This window comes from Jaculus jaculus, chromosome 17, assembly GCF_020740685.1.
Source record: "Jaculus jaculus isolate mJacJac1 chromosome 17, mJacJac1.mat.Y.cur, whole genome shotgun sequence".
NCBI lineage: Eukaryota > Metazoa > Chordata > Mammalia > Rodentia > Dipodidae > Jaculus > Jaculus jaculus.
In genome coordinates, this window is record NC_059118.1 from 35325716 (window position 1) to 35347391 (window position 21676).

Sequence of the window (21676 nt, forward strand, 5' to 3'; positions counted from 1 at the left end):
GGGGGGATGTTGCATATTGCATGCAAATGAAAAACATAATGAAGATATTGCTATCACACCTATGACAAATGATCTGTGGTAATGTAATTATTGAATCACAGTTGTTTAGGGATCAACAATGGTATGGGAATACTCACAGATAGGATTTTGTCTAATCATGACTGTCAGTAGTGCTGTTTGGAGATTTAAGAAGAAGACCTTCAGGATGGCTAATATTAATTCTTTAAACTGAAAGAAATAAGACTAAATGTGGCCTGTTAGGAAAGCATTGTTCTCATACGACACATGAGAATGGGACTGGGGAAGGGAGCAGCATAAGGGCTAATCAGACGGGAAGTTTGCCCACAGTCATCTAGTGCTATTCTCAGAAAGTGCATTGTAAATTCACAGATGGAAGACACAGACCAGCCACAAGCTGCTACTACTGAGAAAGTTTGGAAGTTCATGATTTTAAGGGGAGTCCTAGGTTTAGAGAGGAATTAACACTTTCCAGTTTTTATTCAGTATTGGATCAACAGGACCATATTAGAACTATCTGTTATAGTCCAGTCTTAAATGAAAGTGAACCCTGCAAGCTTTAAATTGAATACCCAGGCCAAATGTACCAACTGGTGCAAAGATGGCATGCCTGTCATGGGGGGAGTCAGCTGCTCTCTGACTGGACTTGAGGTCCACTCCATGGGAGAGAATTCATACCTGATACTGAAAACCTAACAAAAGCCTATGGCTGGGCTGGAGGGATGGCTTAGCAGTGAAGACATTTGCCTACAAAGCCAAAGGACCCAAATTCAGTCCCCTAGGGCCCACATTAGGCAGATGCACAAGGGGGTGCATGCGTCTGGAGTTCATTTGCAGTGGCTGGAGGCCCCAGGCATGCCCATTCTCTCTCGTGCTCTCTCTCTCTCTTCCTCTTTCTCTGTCAAATAAATTAAAAAAGGTTTTTTAAAAAGCCTGAGGAGGTCATAAGCCCTACATGGGAAACAACTACCGTTGTCTGGCTAAATGTATATATTATGCCCACAAAATTGTCTTGTAAATACTTAATGTTTATGCTCATATATTAATACTATTCTCATTTTTGGTTAGAGAAGCTTCTCTTTTCAGATAGTGGTGCCCACTAGGGAGACTCATAGCTTATTTAAGTGCTGAAAAGAAGTGACAGGGGTGTTTTCAGCACTAAGTGAATCATCTCTACTACAGCCTTCAAAGCTCGGGGACCACTGCAGCAGGGGTCTAGAAAGAACGTAAGAGCCAAAGGGACGGGAGGAGCGCTCGGCAGGGCTGCATTCCAGACACAAAGTGAATGTGTCATGCACGACCTCACAGTGGCTGATGCTACCTATACAAGACCTGTAAAGTAGGAGGAAAAACAGTGACAATATCAAAATAAATGAGAGTCTAGTTGGAAAGAAAAAAGGGATTTAGTGGAAGGGGGATTAGGGAGTGGTCAAGAGGCAGGATGGTGGGAGGAGTGATGATCATGGTATATCGTCTATATATACAGTGCTTGCCAATAAAAAGTTAAAAAATGCTGGGCATGGTGGCGCACAACTTCAATCCCAGCATTTGGGAGGCAGAGGTATGAGGATCACTGTGAGTTCAAGCCCAGCCTGAGACTACATGGTGATTCCAGGTCATCCTGGGCTAGAGCAACATACTACCTTGGAAAAGAAGAAAGAAAAAAAGAAAAAAAAGTTTAAAAATGCCACATTGAATATAGTTAGAATAGTTATTACCAAAAAGATGAAAGACAGTGCTAGGCGATCACACACAGACACACATACACTGAGCTCACTCCCCAGCACCCACATAACAAGTAAGGTTTGGCCATTCATGCCAATAATTCCAGTCCTGGGCAGCGTAGAGACAGCAGAATCACTGGACTCACTAGTCAACCAGCATAACCGAGAAAAACATATAAAAGCCAAGAGCTTCAGGTTTAGTGAGAGAATCAGCCTCATGGAAACAAGCAGGACAGTGATAGATGACTATGGTCACACGAATAACTCAGAAAGAATAACTGGGAACTCAGAACAACCCAGTTGAGTCCAACTTACATTGCAGAATTACAGAATCATGTCTGTTGTTTGAAGACACTAAGCTAGGGTAGGAAGTATTACAATAACAGAAAACAAGTGAGTTGACCTTACATTTTTTTCACTTTTTATCCAAATGGAGTTATGTTATGTGTGTATGTGTGTGTGTGTGTGTGTGTGTGTGTGTGTGTGTGTGAGAGAGAGAGAGAGAGAGACTGATACATATGCTATAACTCATCAAATTTTATTCAAATGAGAAAACAATACCTCACTTTATATCTGAGGGCATTGGAGAATGAGGGTGAACCAGGTATTTTTCAAGTCTTGAATATTTCATTTAATAGGAATTCTATCATTAGAATCTCTAGGCTAGATTGCTCAACAGAAAGATTCTTCAGGCAAAATCTTTTTCAAAAGTTTTTTAAATAATGTATACATTTGCTTTAGTTATTTGGTATTTTTCTCTTACAATATCATTCTTCAAAGTTTTGACATTTCTCTTCCCAACTTATATTCAAGTTTTATTTGCTTCCATTTTTTGCCTCCCTTAAAAGTTGCTTTGTTTTCTCTGCCTGGACAAGTCATTCCTGTTCCCAGCATTGCTCAGCTTGGAGGGGACTTGGTTGGTAAATAATGCATTCTCATATGTCTCTGAAGACCTCCCTCTCTTGTGGAACTACCCCTCTGTGGTTCTCCATGGTCCCTTCCTACTTTTTGTTCCTTTTTCCCATAAGCATCACTCTGTTTGCTACAAGAAGTACCATCGCTGCTATGACATGCGTATGAGAAACCACCTGTAGCAGCTCTGCTACCTCCGGCAAATGAAAGATTATGTTTTCTCATTTGACTGTATCTGGGAAGCAGTACATTTTTTTTTTCTTGTTGCCACCAGTGACAATAATTCCTGCCAGCTCAGAATCCAGATAGGAAATGAATGCACACAGCAGGCCTGGGCCTTCCATTCTGGTCTGACAAACCTCCCTGAGGCCTCAGGGACAGTCACCACCAGCTGCAGCCGAGACACTCTCCATTGGCTGTGAAGGATGGAGAGGGAGGACAATGAAGAGAGAAGGCAAGCGTGAGATAATAAGAGGAAAAACACAAAGGCCTTGGGGCTGATACGAGTTAACCTAGGATACTGGCCAGTCCTCTCTTGGCATTTTTAATTCTCTATTGCTGCCTGCCAACTCAAATTGTTCTAATTAAAACACACACAGAGGAAAATAATAGAAGAATCAGACTGTCCCAGGAATGTAAGTAAGCAGAATAATGAAGCAGAGTCCTCTAAATCTATTTGTTTCCACTTTAATGTAACTGAAATGCAAGTTACATATTATAACAATATATCAATAAATAACTGGGATCACACCCAGCACATTATCAATAACTTATCTCTCCTCTCTGTTTTTTTTCCTACCCCATTCTTTTTACTTTCCCTCCAAAAATATTCCATGCCACTGAACTGTGTGTGTGTGTGTGTGTGTGTGTGTGTGTGTGTGTGTGTGTGTGTGTGTTTTCTGACGTTATCATCTTTTTATTTATTTAAGTATGGAACAGAGAAAGAGGTAGATAGATAGAGAGAGAGAGAGAGAGAGAGAGAGAGAGAGAATGGGCTCGCCAGGGCCTCCAGCCACTGCAAACAAACTCCAGACCTGTGTGCCCCCTTGTGCAACTGGGATCCTGGGGAATTGAACCTGGGTCCTCTGGCTTTGCAGGCAAATGCCTTAACCACTGAGGCATCCCTCCAGCCAGATTATGTTTTTTTTTAAATCCCATACTTATTGTACACTTGCATGCATGCCTTTGCACCTAAATACATACCTATGTCTTAGTGTTATTCAGTGCTGGTCATTTGTGAGCAGTATGAAAAGGATGCACACAACATTTTTTCAGGACTTGATTTGTCAGTTTTATATTCTATTTCTGAAATTCATTCATATTTCACAAAGTACTCCTAAAGAAGGACATGCTTTGTGTTTTTCTGTATAAGAATAAAAGTACAAAGCTACAATAACAAGAACAATCAATTATGTAACTTGGTGCAGGCATAGATTATAGAACAATGCAACAGAATTAAGAGTGTAGAAACAGAAGCCATGGGGCAAGAAAGAAAGTCCTGGGGAAATCCAGGGATACAAAATTTAGCTGATGTCTATTTTCCATTGCATATAAAACTACTCCAGAAAGTAGAGTTACTGCACAATAAAAACTATTCAAAAGAAAATATCTTTCTGGTTCTGGATTTGAGAAGAACTTATTAAACAAATTATTAACATGATAACTATAAAAGAAAACATTTATATGTTTGACTAGATTAAAATTAAGAATTTCTACACTCTAAAAATATCATGTTCAAGCCAGGCATGATGGTGCACGTCTCTAATCCCAGCACTCGGGAGGCAGAGATAGGAAGATCACTGTGAGTTTGAGGCCACCCTAAGGCTACATAGTGAATTCCAGGTCAGCCTGAGCTAGAGTGAAACCCTACCTTGAAAAACAAAAACAAAACAAAACAAAACAAAAAATCATGTACAATAAAAGTGAAAGACAGAACCAAAGACAAATCTTTACAAGCCATGTAAGCAAATATGGACTAATATATGGAATATATACTCTGTAAATTAATAAAAACATAACAGAACTAAACATAAAATGGAGGAAAAAATGCTTACAAACATATACAATGAATTTAATAATTGGGGAACTAACTACATATGAAGAACACAATGTGATTTTATTTTATACTGATGAGGCTTGCAAATATTAAGAGGAAAAAGCAGTAACATTGCCTTGGAAAACAATTTGACATGATTTTGAAAACTGAGTGTTCATTTTAGATCAATCACCAAGCACTTTCATTCTTAGGTATGCATGCTGATTGTCATAAAGTTTGGGAAGACAAAGGGATAAAAACTAGCTCATTGTCTTTACAGTACATGAGAAAACAATAGCATTATATTTCCAGACCTTCTGGCCATCCATAATGCATTCTAGAGAAGCCTTCAGTTCTACATAAAAATCATCCCTGTTCTATAAAGTCTTTGCCCAGGCTCTTCGCAAATACACGGGTCCTTTGTTTTGTGGGCTGTAGCTCTCTAAAGGACTTGATTAAATGGTGAAACCTATGCATGGTTTCTCTTATGAAAAATTCATGGATAACAAACACAAGGAGTTCCAATTCTCCCAGAAGTCACTCTGTACACCATGTCCAGGTCCTAATTTCTGAACTAAGAGCTCAGCTTCAACTTGTCCTCCTACTAGGGTGAGGGCTTTAGCCATTGGTGTGCTTCAGCCTTCACCTAAGAACTACCTATCTTCCTGTTGAGGTTTCACACTACCAAATGTGCCTCTTCCTACAGGTTTAGGAATCGGTGTCTGGAGCTGCTGAGCCTCACCATGCCTCACCTTGGTTCAGGACAGAGCCATAGTAAAGCCAGAATCAGTGAAGGTCCCCGTTTGAGCAGCTGTGGCAGTGCAGGACTGAGTCACATGGACAGATGGGAGGGCTGCTGGGCACAACTTCCCTGGTGTGTGGATTAAGGATCCCAGAGGAATGTTGACATGAATAATATGAACAACCTCATGTTTATAAATCCAGGTTTTCCTGAGTGAATTGCTAAGAGTTTAGCAATACTACAATAGCAAAATAGATTCAAACCACCCTACCCAACCACTTCCAGTAAGGACATGCATTTAGATTTATACCCTTAAAGATACAGATCTTTCTAGGGTTTTGCTAGTCATAATGAAATGTAAGAAATTGAAATTATTGAAGGCCTTGTTTTTCAGACATTGTAAAATACAACAGAAAATCAGATCAGTTAATACATCCTAGATTCAGGTTGGATCTGCCATTTACTACTATATTATTTATTTATTTATTTATTTATTTATTTATTTATTTATTTATTTGATGTAGGGTCTTGCTGTAGCTCAGGCTGACCTGGAATTCACTATGTAGTCTCAGGGTGGCCTTGAACTCATGGTCATCCTCCTACCTCTGCCTCCCAAGTGCTAGGATTAAAGACATGTGCCAGCATACCCAGCTACTGCTATTTATTTAATGCAAAACTTTGGGCAAGTCTTAGCCTCAAAAGCCTTGAATATAAACACAAGAATGACAATGATGCTTATCTTATGCGTGTATTATGGCAATGAAATTAGATAACCATGTGAAAAGCTCATGTCAGCATCTAGCATGAGAAGAAAATTTAAAAGTCAGCTATTATTTCTCAAAATATTTTTGATATTGTACAATTGTTCAACTTCCCATTAATAGATAAAGTAAAACAATATCATTTTCATTGTGCTTACAAATGCATCTCAGGGATACTAATAAATGCAAAATGTATAGTTTGTCATTATGACATGTGTTGCACAGAATGGAGACAGACAAAAAAGAAAGGAATTAGTCCCCGTAGATGGAGAGGGAAAAGCAGAGAAATATCCCAAACACATGATTTTTTAAAAAAGAAGTATGTTTAAGATACAATGTTTTCTGTGATAAAACAGGATGATATTAGAAAAGGACATTAATTTAAAAAGTACTTTATTTATTTGTGTGTGGGTGGAGAGAGAGGGAATGGGCATGGAAAGACATCTTACTGATGCAAACAAACTCCAGATGCATTTGCCACTTGGTGTATCTGGCTTTAATGGATACTGAGGAATCGAACCCTGGCTTTCAGGCTTTGCAAGCAAGGGCATTTAGTCTTTAAGCTATCTCCCCAGCCCAAGACATTAAACAATTCCTCCTTTAAAATAGTTTTAGAAAAAAGCATAATGACAAAGAACAGAGAATGGTTTTCTATGCTAGCATGGCACACTTTTTCATGTAATGGAAGATGATTTTAATCAAGCTTCTGAAATGATACTGAGTCAGCAAACTGAATGCATTCAAATGAAGCCAGCACTTTGAATTCTGGCATGGCTTCGGAGCCCGGCTTGAAGCCAGCTCGCGGCGTGACTGGACATGTCTTTGCCTTCAGAAGACTGGCTGAGTTTCATGTCTGCCCCACAACACTCTCTAGGGCCTCCAGACTCTCATACATTTCTGACTCTGGACTTCTGGGCCTTCCACCACCACCCTGCAGCACTTCAGGCCCACGTCACACAATACTGATACGTTAAGTGAAGCCCCCTCTCCAACCTGGAACTTGGCAGTGTTCCCCTCACCCACCACAATTGATGCACTGAACAGCTTACACATTTGATTGCTTCCTCCTTCTTCATGAAATGGCTTCCCCAGACCCACTTCCTCTCAGGCATCACCATTGTGGTGGCCAGTATAACTGACCTGAATCTTCCGCATGAAAAATTCCTACAAGTCTGAGCAAATGTGCACACAACAGCCATTTCTTTTTCCCTTAAAAATATTAATTCTTTTTGAACAGAATTCCAAAATAAATGTGTCCCATATTTATGACTACTTCTACTGGGCTAATGAAAAAAACATGTGGCATGTAAATGAGTATTAATTGATTATAGACTTTGAATTTTTATGGAAAACCTTCCACATTAGAAGTAAATATTTTTTTTTCTGCTATTAAGAATTTTACTATGAAACCAAATTATTTAGTTGTTGATCCCATGTCTTTAACTTCCCATTGGGCCACTCTTTCCAAAAATCAGTTGCTTAGGATTATTTTGAGGATCAAATGAGATAATCTAAGTAAAGCACTTTTAGAAAGTGTATGGCAGTGTAGAGGATTTAATAAATGTTTGTGGTTGATCTTATCACCATTAATTTATCAGAAGGATATAGTGAATCATTTTCCAAGTTATGAGGATATCTCATATAATGGGAAGTTAACATGTTATGAAAAGTATACGTTTGGTCTGAATTTATGTATGAGCTTCTTTCTTTTCAAAGTTCTGAAACTGTCTGGGTCTGGTGACATTCTGTAATCTCAGCACTCAAGAGGCTGAGGAAAGAGAAGTTTTATGAGCTTGAGGCCAGCCTGGGCTATATAGTGAGTTCAAGATCAGCCTGGGATATATAGTGAAACCTTGACTTAGGTTGGGATACAGAGACAGCTTAGTGGTTAAGGCTCTTGCCTGCAAAGCCAAAGAACACAAGTTTTATTCCTTAGGACCTATGCAAGCAAGATGCCCAAGGTGGTGCATGCATCTGGAGTTCATTTACAGAGGTTGGAGGGCCTGGAATGCCCATTCTCTCACTTTCCCTATCTGTCTGCCTCTTCCTCTCTCACGCTTAAATAAATAAATAAATAAAAATTTAAAAGCAGACTAAACAATACCCTACCTCAAAAAAAAAAAAAAGAAAGAAAGAAAGAAAGAAAGAAACCAAAGTGGGGGCCTATGAGCTCCAGGAGAGTAGTGAGGGGCACAATGTGTTTACAGCCTGTGAATTCTGAGCACTAGCTTGTTTGGGGCCTGTGCACTATAGCTACTTGATCTTTGACAAAGGAGCCAACAACATATACTGCAGAAAATATAGCATCTTCAACAAATGGTGCTGGACAAATTGGATGACCACATTATAAAACTGAAGCTAGACCCACTCCTCTCACCATGCACAAAAATCAACTTCCGATGGATTAAAGGCCTCAATATAAAATCAGAAACTCTCAAACTACTGGATGGTAAAAAAATAAGGGGAACTCTCCATGGTATAGGAGTGGGGAAAGACTTCCTGAAGAATACCAGGAAATCAGCCAATCATTCAACCAGTGGGATCTCATGAAGCTAAAAAGCTTTTATACAAACATATAAACAGAGCCAAAAGACTACCCACAGAATGGGAGAAAATCGTCTCCAGCTATACCACTGAGAGAGTCCTGTCAAAAAACTAAGTAATAAAAAAAAAAATCAAACAATCCTCTGAAAAAATGGGTCAGAGAACTGTATAGGCAATTTTCAAAGAAAGAAGTACAAATGGCTAATTCCTAAGAAAATGTTCAGCTTCCTTAAACATCAGGGAAATGCAAATTAAAACTATGAGATTCCACCTTACTCCAGAAAAGATGGGAATCATAAAAAAAAAAAAATCTGACAATAAACGTTGGTGAAATGAAGGGAAAGAGGAACCCTCTTTCAGTGCTGGTGGGAATGCAAACTTACAACCACTATGGGAATCAATCAGTCATCTAACCATGTTTATAGATGCTCAATTCACAATAGCTAAGAACTGGTATCAACCTTGATGCCCATTGTTGGACAATTGGGTAATGAAAATGTGGTAAATATATACAATGGAATTCTACTCAGCAGTAAGGAAAAATGGCATAATGAAATTTTTAGGAAAATGGGCAGACTTAGAACAGATCATATTAAGCAAACTTATACAAGCACAGAAAGAAAAACACCACATGTTCTCTCTCATCTGTGGTTCTCAAGTTGGAACAGCTTGAGTTACGGGAATACCTGACAAGCAACTCAAGGTCCTGGTAAGAGGGATGAAAGGCTTTGTGGGGGAGGGGACAGGAACATGGGGGACATATACACGGAACAAAATCCAAAGTGAATTGGTCTATAGACACCTTCCTCCTAGATAGCAGACTAAAAACTATAACCCTCAATAGGAGCATGGAGAGACTGTCTGCTAAGAAGGACCCTGGAGAGGTGGGATGAAGCTGAACCCTAAATCATTTGTCTCTGACTTATAACTCCCTGTACCAGAAATTGGTTACAACCAACATTGAGCTGTTAATGGAGAGAACTTGTAGTGTCTCTCCATCACCAAAACAAGACAGCCTTCTGTCAAGGCATTTGTTTATCCTCTGGAGGTAAAAGGTAAGACCCTATTGCTGAAGACAGTACATGCTGCTGATGCAGAACATTGAGAGATCCAGCAGAATCTGGAAGCAACCCAGTCCCCAGATGGTTAGCCCATGTAGTGCTGAGAAGTGATACTTGAGCTGCTGGGGTTAATGGCTCACAGCTTTTGAGCCAGCAGGAGACCTGCTATATGAACCAGACTGACAAGATGGACCCACCTGTGCAATAGTGGCACACAACCTAGGTGGATAACCAGTTGGCTCTCTGGCTAAGAGCTCTGCTCAATAGAAAGGAACCCATAGCAGGAATTGGGAACCAAGCCAGAAATCTATAGAAACCAAGATTATGGATTATGAGACGCTTCCTCTAGTCTTTTGACAAAAGTGAGGCTACACACATCAAAACTTCTCTACATTGATAATGCTTATCCCCTTTAACCTATCCTGATCTCACTTTCCACTGGAGAATCTGTTTTTCTTTTTCAGAAAGCACTGAGAACTAAGGGTAACCAAAAATCTATCAACAAGGCAAGATTACATAGCTGACTCTCTAGCAGGATATGAACCACCCCTAAGGTGTACTCAGAGCACTTCTGAGTTCTGGGTGTTCATGCTTATAAACCATTTGATGGTATCGCTGTGCTATGGATCTATAGAAGTGAGCCAGCTTCCACCATGATGCTTCCCCTGGAGGCTGCCTCTCCTCCCATATGCTACTTCTGGTCTGGTGTTTATCCCAACAATGAGAAAGTAACTGCAATAGTAGCCATTCTAAATTTTAGGTTCCCTTATTCTTAACTTGCTTTCTATGAACCAAGAAGTCCTTGTCAAGAGGCCACACATCCCAGAAGCCAGTATAAATGTATGGGGCAATGAGTGGAGATGTGGGGAGTTCAGAGGAAGTTGCTAGGAGGTGATCACACACGACCTGCTGGCCAGGAGTTGAGGCTTGAAGCTCCATCTTCACCATGGACCCACTTCTTACTGATGATAAGACTGGCTGAATTAATGGGCCTTTGAAGATGTTTCTGAATAGAGATTTTAATGACATAGATCTCTAAGGTCCTTGAGAGTTTCAAATTTTCAATAATGAGCTCCAGACCACTCACAGGTCAGAAAGGCCACCCAGAATTGCTTTGTGAGGGATCAGACATGCCAGGTCTTTCAGGTCACATTATAAGATCACTCAGCATCTAGACTTGATGAGGCTTCCCAGTCTTCATGCAAGTCTCCACCTTTAGGTATAAAAGTATTTATACCTGAAGCACATGTGTTATGGTGAATGTGTGGAGGTCAGAGGAAAGCATCGGATGTTGATTCTCACTTTCTACCATGTTTGGGACAGTCTCTTGTTTGCTGTTACATATGCAGGCCCATGAGCTTCCAGGGATTCTCCTCTTTCCACCACCCATCTCACCATAGATTCATTACTGTGGTGGTTGGAATAAGATGCCCCCCATAAACTCATGTATTCTGAATACTTAGTCCCCAAATTATGACAATTTGAGAGGTGAAGCCTTGCTGGAGGAGGTGTGTTGTGGGGGGCAGGTATGTGAGTGTTGTAGTCAACTTACCCTTGCTAGAACTTGGCTAACTTTCTTACTGTTATTGTCCACCTGCTGTGGCAGAGGTGATGTCCAGCCTCTGCTCATGCCATGCTCTCCCCTGCAAGCATGAAGCTTCCCCTAGAGGCCTTAGGGAAAATAAAAACTTTCCTCCCATCAGCTGCTTTTGGTCAGGTGCTTTATCCCAGTAGTAAGAAGGTGATTACAACAGCTGCCATTCCAGCTTTGTAGGGGTTATGGAATCTGAACTCAGGCTTTCAGGCTTCATATCATCTCAGAGCCATCCTGAGCCCAGTACTAGTATCCTCCACTGCTTCTTTCCCTTACTCATGCCATTATTTCCATATGATGTAGCTCAGTAGTTTGAGCTACAACACGAAATACCCCTGCTTTCAGGTTTGGTTAAAGGTTCCCCCGATACCTCCTCAGCCTTAGCTGGCACACACTAAACACTGCACCAAAGAGAATGAGAGAGAGAGAGAGAGAGAGAGAGAGAGAGAGAGAGAGAGAGAGAGAGAGATGGAGATGTGTTAGGAGGGAGTGCTTAAACCTCATCTTCTTGTGTTAGAGTGATGACAGCTGTATGTGGTGAAATCACGGGTTGAGCTGGCCATATCACACAATTTGAGACAAACACATCATCACAGACATAGCAGTTGTACATTTTTCTACAATGGCGTTTTTATGTCTTAGTAAAAGGAGATTTATACAATCTGAAGAAAACCAGGGTATACTTTCACATATTAGATAAGATTCTAAGTAGATTGGACAAATTTCACCATTTTGGAGCACATTTTGCTTTATGATGACCTGTGAGCCAGAGTTTGCAATTAGACTTAGGGCTCAGCATCATAGCCAATAAAATACAATGGGTGTGGGGGAAGGTTCATATTCCACTGTATATAGACCAGGAAGCCACATTCAGTGTGCTGTATTTGGACCTATGTGTTTCATACTGTAAAAATCTTGTAAACTTTCCTTTAGAAATAAGATCCTTGGCATAGAGTTACTATTCTGTTCCTGTCACATAGCGCTATAGTCCTGCAACCCTGATGGAAAAATATGCAGTGACCATGTCCGCATTACTCAAGCTAGAAAGGAATGCAATTTGCTTTACATAACTCTGGCCAAGTGACCCAGACACCCTAAGTCAGAAGCCCGAAAGTCACGGGGAAGATCCGGCAGGCTAACTGCAGTTTGCTTTGATTTGAGGCCCTGCACTTACAGACGCTGTGGAACAGAGTCAGGAAGTCCATGCACATGTGGCATACTGGGACTGGGGTGGGCCAGGGCCCAGGGCACACTGTTTGCCTAGCATGTTAGATCCATAGCGTGGAAACACAACAAAGCATGGCAATCAACAATATAGAAAATTAAGCCAGATGTGATATACTACAAAAAACAGATAAATGGTCTGGCTAGTGGAGTCCAGATATACAAGATATGCCCCCACTGATGGTGGACCTCCAGCCACCTAGAACTCGGAAAACCACTTACCCTATGATGATACAGGAGATGGCCGTTCCCAAGAAGGCATATGTTAAAATAGATCCTAAGTTTTGAAAAAAGTGTCTCTGGGGAAAAACAGAAAATATTTCATGGAATACATCTACATTTCTTATTTCAACAGCCAATGAGCACAAGTGTGTGTTCCTTACTGCCCTCCCTTCCCTCAGTATTTAGGCAAGTTTTGTTTCTGAAGCCTCATCCCTGGCTTTTCTGCGCTCACACAAACTTAAGTGGTTTTTCTACAAATACGAGAGAAGGAGGTAAAGAAAGCCCAGACTCCTGAGTGACGGCCAGCGGCGAGATACTACCTGCTGACCTTGATGAGCAGGGGCGGGCGATGGCGAGCAAGGCTCGGGACAACTAACAGAAGATGCAGGTTTGTACAGATAGCACCTTTACTGTTGAAAGTACTGTTCTAGGAGTTTTAAATTTCAGTCTCTGATTTTTTTTTACCTGTTTTCTGAATGTGACACAAACATTAAAATCCTAAAGTACTTAAACAACTTAAACACAAAATGATGCCTAGTACTGAGGCACGGGATGAGGATGACCTTAGTGATCCCAACCTGTTGAATGTTTTCAAATGCTTGCTTAAGAAAACTCCCTTCCTGGGCATTAGTGAGAGTTGAACATCCAGCACTGACAGCAAGAGGGAGCCCTGAGTCCACACACAAAATATATATATATATATCAGGGCTGGCTGGCAGAGACGATCAGCTGAAGAGAGTAAAGCATCTCCAGTGTGGGGCGGGCATTTCCTGTGCATGTCAGGAGCCCACAGGCCCCCACCTCACTCTGGCACATGCGAGAGCAGCATGCAAACACTGTGCATAACCAGCCTGCCATAGGCAGCCAGGGCCTGAGCAAAGGGCACAGGCTCGGAGGCAGGGCTTTCTCTCACTGAACATCCACACAGTCCCCGACTCACACCCTGATCTTAAGCCAGTTTCAGCTAGTAAGGGAGCTCTTTGGTTTACAGTCATCTGGATTAGGACAGCACTGTCCAGGGGTCATACTAAGCAGACCATATACATTATTTGCAAATTTTCTAGTGGCCATGTTAAAATATTTTTTTAAAAATGAAATGAATTTTGATGTTCTGCTTACTTAACCCAATGTCCCTGGGAAAATTGACACTCTAAATATCAAGTCTCTAGCTTCTGGTGTACATCTTGTACTTCCACAGCCCTTGACACAGGCCATGTTTCAAGAGCCCCAGAGCTGCATGTAGGTCACTGCCCCAGTTCTGGACAGGAGGATCTCAGAGAATGTTTGGTGTGTCAGTAAGGCCCTCCTTACAGTACCTAGACATTGCTATTCTTACCAAATCCACAAGCCCCAAAATAACTATTTCTTATTAGCACTGGTAAAATGCTCCACTTAGTGCTATAAGAAGAAAATGATTGGATTGCCATTGATTTACCTTCTTGAGACTATATCCTGCGTGGAATATAATTGGAGGCAATAAAACATTGAAGAAGATTTCTGGGTCAAATGTCATCTGTCAGGAAAGACAAAAGAAAAGTTAGAAATATCCTCCTTTAGACCATTAAAATGTGCTTTGAATGTAGTCACTTTTGTTAAGATTGAAAGAAGCTTACGAAGACATGCTATTAAAGTAATGGGAATGAAATTAGGAGAAAATGAAAATCTAGAAATTCAAAATTACAGTACAGCATAAGGTAATATTTTAGATCCAAAACCCATAATTTCCATCCTATGCCAACAATAACAGCAAACATAAAACTCGATGAAATCACTCAGGGAAAGAAAATGTTCCTTTAAAACAAGGTCTTACTGCATAGTCTAGGATGATCTTAATTTAAAATGCCCCTGAGTCAGCCTCCCCAGGGTTGGTATACAGACATGTGCCACCACTCCTGGCATTTTAAAATACTATTTTGTTTTATTTTATTTTATCTTGACTGAGAACTGTAATGTCCAATCATTTTTGTTGCTGACAAAGATTTATTTAGTTTTCCCAAAGTAAAAATAATCAGAAATTTGGCCTTCATTTTCCTATTTTATCCTATTCCAATGTTTAAAATGTTTTCCAGACTATAGAAAAACACATTTGAAAAGGAAAATTTATTTCTCTAGGATTTTCTCATTTGTTTTTTCTTGTGTTAAAATAAACTTGGCCAGGGCTGGAGGGATGGCTTAAAGGTTAAGGTATTTCCCTGCAAAGCCAAAGGACCCAGTTTTGATTCCCCAGTACCCACATTAGCCAGATGCACAAGGGGGTCTGTAGTTCATTTGCAGTGGCTGGAGGTCCTGGAGCACCCACTATCTCTCTCCCCTTTCTCCATCAAATAAATAAATTAAAATAAATTTTAAAATAAAAAATAAACTTGGCCAAAAAATGTCAAATATGAAGATTATGGTGATGTCGGTGAAAAAAGACGTGACAAGTCTTGGATCAGTATGCCTGGCAATTTGAAAAGAATGCAGACATCTCTAAGACTGTCCTATACGTTAGTCCTAGCTTTCTTCCTCCTCCTCCTCTCTCTGTCTCTCTCTTGCTCTCTCTCTCTCTCCTTCTCTCCCATGAACTTCAACACTAAAATCTTCTCCCCATTTGGGTACTTTTCAAAATCCTACATACACATAGATTTCACACTGTAAATTGTCATTTATTTCCCCTGTGCACATTTTCCTTCACTCCTCTCTGAATTGGATCATAAAAGTCACTTTGCTGTAAAATTGGTAAGACTGACCCTTCTTTGTCTCTTGTAGCAATGGGCTTTCTGAGAGCATCTGTGTCGTGGCATACTTTGTGTCAGCTACGACTTGCTTGTTGACCATGTTCTCATCAAATGACAGTGTAATGAGGATCACATTGATGCCTGAATCAGTTCTACATCACCTCCGTCCCTTCAGGGTCTAGACTATTGCTCAAGATATATTTGCACAATTGAAAAGGAAAATTACCTTTGAGCATTCAGTCTATTAAAGTAGATTCTCTTCTTGCTCCCTTACACTTAACTTTCAACTTTATCCACCTAATTAATATTTGGAAAGGGAAGGAGAGAAAGTAGGAACCACCTACCTCTGTCTAGCCCTCTCTCACAGACCCAGCTCGGCAACTGCCGAAGCTACATCCCAATACCAGGGAGTATTCTGGTGGGTCATCTAGGCCCCAACCCCCAACCTGAGCCCTCTGGTACATTCTCAGCTCTGTCCCTGGAACCCTGGTTTCATTCTTATGGTATCTTTGCCCTACTACTCCCTCAGCATTATCAAAATTCAAGACCATGAGATGCTCAGCTCATCTAATCATACTAGGTTTAGGGGAGTGGTATTGTCATAGATTGGCTGACTTTGGTAGGTGACAATTACAGGGCCCTATAGCTATGGATCCTGGGACCTCACAGCCTTCCCATTTGGAGGAACTGAGACAATAACAAGGTGTCTTTCTTAGGGTACCATGTCTGTTTACCTCTGGGCATTTTATATCCTCTACACATAGAAAGGAGGAAAACAGAGTTATTTGCCACCCAGCCATGTCACCAATCAGGCCAATAACTCATATATCCTTGTCTCAAAAATGGTTTCATTCATGTAGTTCTAATTTCTTTTACTGAAAGGTAAACCAGCTGAGAGTTCCGCATGGGGGGAACAGTTCTGCTCACGACTTGGGTTCCTTGCAATGTAAATTACCTGGAATGGTTTTAAAGGGTTAGACATGGAGAACCCCACTGCCTGAGTTCAAATCCCAGAGCTCAACTTAGATAAATGGCCATTCAACCTCTCTGGGTCTTGATAACCATAGCTATACTGTGAAGACAGTGATGTGTGTCTGGTAATAAAGTGGTTCTAGGATTGATTGAATCTATACCTATAATTCCCTGAAGTACTGCCTGACATCAATTAAACACTTCATGAGCGCTTATTACAAAATAAAATAAAATGTGTGAATAAAAATGTCATTATACTCTTTTGTAACACCTCCTCTATTGGTAGGATCTCATAAAAACTACACCTTTGTAAGATGTGGGTTGGGATTTGAGTGGTCCTTTCACACTTATTCTTTTCTAAAATGATCAGCAATATGACCATTGCTGTGTTCTGAGGTGTTTTCAAGAGCAGAGCAACAGCATACATGACAGTCTCAAGCACACACACTTCTTGAAGCAGAAGGCAAGAGTGTGCCACCATGATCATCTGGAAGATGGCACCTTGGCAGCACAACCACTCGCCTTGGTATTTCTCTGTAACAGTCAGACTAATAATCACCGAGCAGAACATTTCTACCACACAGTGGCTGCTCCTGCATGCACATTAACCAACATGCCCTTGAATTATGGTTGCTGGCACAGCTGGTGAAACTGGCAGGCTGAGAATGGCATGCAGTATACAAGAATTTACTTGTGTATACAAACAGATTTGTGTTCCTTTCAGACTTTCTGTAGGCTTAGGAGCTGCTAAATTAGAGTTCTGGGAGCAACTCCAAACCCAGACAATTTCTCTGACATGGCTGCATTTGCCACTGTCCCAACCTCCAGATGAGAATACCACACGTCACTTCCCTCAGACTTTGTGCTTCCATAATGGCCTTCATGGTAAGGCTATCATAAAAGTTAAACAATGATTTTTTTTTTACTATAATATAGAGGGGGTAACCCAAAAAGTGGGTGAAGGAGAATAGAAGAAAGTTTAACATGTTCCAGTCAAGGATTTCACTAGTTTTTTTAAGATACAAAAGCCATAGGAACAAGTCATGCCAAAGGAAACTCTAATGGTGGAAATACTCTGAGGCTGTGGTACCCAGTATGGTAGCCACTGGCCTCACAACCTGCTGAACTCTTACAGCATCCCTGGTACACCTGAAGGACTGAACCTTTGACACTGCAGGCTAGGGCAATAGGATAACATGCTTGCAGACAGTTACCAGGATTTACCAGGATTCAAAGTTCACACCATTTACTTTTCAGATGTTCCACTTTGCTATTCAAGATGTGTGGCTAACTTAGCCAGGCATGGTGGCGTGCGCCTTTAATCCCTGTACTTGGGAGACACAGGTAGGAGGATCGTCATGAGTTCAAGGCCACCCTGAGACTACATAGTAAGTTCCAGGTTATCCTGGACTAGAGTGAGACCCTACCTTGAAAAACAAACAAAACAAACAAACAAACAAAAAATGATGTGGCTAATTTAAAGCCACAGGCCTGAGGTTCTGAGATGGATTACCTATATTTCATGAAAATAGTGACAGTGGTAGACATCAGAATTAAATTCTTAAAGGTACTATGGGGGCAGAAAAAGTATCAACATGTTCACAATGGTACAGTATATTGAGAATACCATTTTGTACGTGCATCAGTATTTGGGTAGAAATAGGCCAGGCCTACGTTCCCAGGGATAGCCAACTAGAAAAATTTCTAGACTAAAAAAGAATGTATCAATTTTAATCCCCCAGTTCATCAGAGGGTTATAGTTAGAAAATTTTGTGTGGGCATGAGTATTAAGCTATGCAGCAATTCCATATGACTGATCTGGGGAGAAACGTCAGGTCTCTAGTGAACTACAAAATAAATCAGCACTAAAATAACCACCCAACTGAGGGACGGTGATTTATGTGGCCTGGTCCTTTCAGTGGGGTCTTTTAAAAACATTGTTTCATCACTTCTGACAACATTCTTGAGTGGTGGCTGGAAAATGCAATTACCTTTATTTTCCAAAGACAGGAAAAGTAATTAATAGCACACCCAGTGCCAGTCAGTGCAATGGATATATCAGTGGGAACTGGATGTATATGCGTGGGCAAACTGATTACATGCATGCTTTCCAAGGGAACACCCGCTTCCCTAACTACTTTAAGGAAGATGTAGGACTAAGAACTAGGCTTTTGTTATTTTGACAATGGCTGATTTCTTTGGACAAATAAAAGTGGTTAGCATAGTGATGTATAATCATCTGCAATTTTTTTTTTCATTTAAAATTTAGCAAGCTTTTTCTTGGCCAATGCCAAGAAAGTGCAACCACCATGCAGTTGGGGTACATGGAGTTGAAGCAAGGTGTAATTCAGTCTCCAAAACAGAAACACCACTCTGAGTTTGCTGACCCTAAGGAAGGCTTGATACTGAAGGACCATATGAGCTGGGCTTTGTAGGATGGGGGGGGGGGGGATGGTCAATCCATGTGGCCCTTCATGTAGCTCCTGCTCCTTCACCTGTTCTGGGGCGTCTGGCCAGAGTGCACAGAGGAAGCCAGAAGTTTTATGTAGTTCAGTTACCACAGGTAGCAGAAAATGTGAACTATTTTAAGTATTAAAATAAGTGACCTGGGCATAGTGCTTCATTCCTATATAGCATCCTAGCACTCAGGAGGCTGAGGCAGAAGGATTGCTACAAATTTGAGGGTCACTGTGAGTTTGAGGCCTGCAAGGCTACAGAGTGATTTCCAAATTAGCCTGGGCTACAGTGAGACTCTGCAATAAATAAATAAATAAATAAATAAATAAATAAATAAATAAATAAATAAATAAATAGTAGAATTCACAATGTTTATGCATTATACATTATGTTGTGCTGGCTGGCTTGGGGCCCACAGCCATGGCCTCCCCTGAGGCAGCTCGTGGATAGTATGTCCTTTCCTCTACCCAAAGTGCACTGCTCAGAAGTGCTGCAGTAACAACAATTCAGAAGACTTAATGAAAATACGCCAGGTGCTAATCGGGTGACCTGGATCCACCTACTCAGCTGCTCAGAGTCTCAGCTCCTCATGTGCACTGTGCGGGTGGCAATGTCTGTATGCCAACTTGCTCTGAAGATTCATAATGAATTTGCAAGGTTCTAAATGATACAGACAGATCTGACCCTAAAGAGAATAAAATGGAGGCTGAGAAGATGGCTGAGCAATTAAAACATTTGCTTGCAAATTCTGAAGGCCTGGGTTTGGTTCCCTAGTACCCATGTAAAACCAGATGCACAAAGAAGCACATGCATCTGGAGTTTGTTTGCAAAGGAAGGAGGCTCTGGTGTACCAAATTCTCTCTCTCTTTCTCTCTATAAAATAAATATATTTTTTTTAAAAAAGGAAAGAAAATGCTGGAGCAAGGCTTTGGGGGTTTGGGCATAAAGCACACTCAGGGATCAGAAATGGACAAGATAAAGTCCTAAGGGACAACTGAGAAGATGAAACCCAGTGGGAGAATATCAGCCAGACCAAGCCTCTCTCAAGGTCACTTGTTATGGCTTTAAAGTATATTCATTTAAAGATGAAAAATTTTTAATATATTTTATTTTTCTTTATTTATTTGACAAAGAGAAAGAGGGAGAAAGAGAGGGATGGAGGGAGGGAAAGAGAAAGGATGGGCACACCAGGGCTCCAGTCACTGCAAATCAACTCCAGACTCATGAGCCCCCTTGTGCATCTGGCTTACGTGGGTTCTGCGGAATTGAACCTGGGTCCTTTGGCTTCACCGACAAATGCCTTAACTGCTAAGCCATCACTCCAGTCCCCAAATGAGATTTTGTTTTTTATAATCAGAATAAAACATTAAATGAATGTTGGAAGTATAAATTTGTATATCTCTAAGAAATATAATTTGACAATGGCTATCAAAATACTGTCTATTTTACTTGATTCAGCAATATATAACCTGAGATCTTTTTTTTTTTTTTTTTTTTTTTTTGCAAAACTACTTGCATCTGTTTGCAATGATCTAAGTATAAGAGTGTTCACTGCAGATGAAAGAATGGGGGTAATCCCCACACAGCACTGAGCCATGGCTGGTTTAAAACTTGTGATATACTCCACAGTACGGAACTTGACGCCACTATTAGAAAAGCTAAGGAAGTGGCCTATGAGAAGTTAAGTTGTTTTCTAAAATCCATTGTCAAGTCAAAAGAATAAGGTGTAGAGTAGCATGTGTGACCTGTGTCATTGAAACTGTCCAGGGGCTCATACATGCCATTGCCTTTGGGGACTGACCATACATGTCCACTATTGTTTTAGTAATGCAAAGTGGGGCATATGACTGAGACCTGGCCATCTCTAAGTGGAGAAAAGTGACATACATCCCCTTAAGCCTATTCCCTAAAGCTGCCTCTCCACATTTCTGATGCTGTCTGTTTTCCTTCTTTTGTCAACCCACAGAGGTCCCTGCATCCCTCAAACCAAGCCTCCTAATTTACCTCACCTCCTGTCTCCATCCTTCTGACTTCAGTATCTGCTTCTACCCTAGCTACAAACTGAGGGGAGCAAAATAGATGGTAGTGAATGAACCCTTCCACATTCCAATGTACCTTTTGAACTTTTGAGACATAGATAAGGGAGTGATTTGTTTTCTTCCTAAAAGGAAAAAAAGCTATCTTACAGCACACCAAGTTAAGCTGCATGAAAGGAAGCTATTGTCAAGCTGCAGTTAGTTAACAAAGTAAGCACAAGGTATGCTGGAGCTAAAAGTGGCAGCTGTGGCAGGATGAGAAGAAACAAGCCCAGGAGACACCCATTCACTCAGCAAGTATGTACTGAAAATAAACCAGGCATATGGCCGAGAGCAAGGGCAGGCTTGAAGCTGAACTAGAGGGGAGAAAATGGAAAGCTGCAGAGGGGACCTGTGTTTTCATACCTGGGCAAGTGATAGAAAGTGGTTGGGGAGCAGTGGACTCAGCAGGGGCAAGAGGGTCAGAGAAGCTGAGGCTTATTGCTCACTCAGTGTGGGTGCCTAGGAAACACTGCTCCATAGAAAGGTCAGAGCTAAGGGGAAATGTTCCAGAATCACGAGCAGGGAAGAAATTTGTTGAGTGTGTTGGAATCTCTGGGGAATGAGTGCCACAGAACAATGGATCAAGGACAAAGATGGGAGGGGAGGAAGGGCACA

The 21676-nt window shown here is 41.0% G+C and overlaps 1 protein-coding gene across 1 annotated transcript in view; it reads right to left on the reverse strand.

Moving 5' to 3' along the window:
- The window catches only part of Slc9a9 (solute carrier family 9 member A9), a 631054-nt gene that overhangs the window by 578633 nt on the left and 30745 nt on the right, over positions 1-21676 (reverse strand). The window contains exons 3-4 of the mRNA XM_004663627.3: positions 14273-14350; positions 12838-12914 (exon numbers count right to left, since the gene is read on the reverse strand). Coding sequence (XP_004663684.1) covers positions 12838-12914; positions 14273-14350 — 155 coding nt within the window. The remainder of the gene's footprint in view (positions 1-12837; positions 12915-14272; positions 14351-21676) is intronic.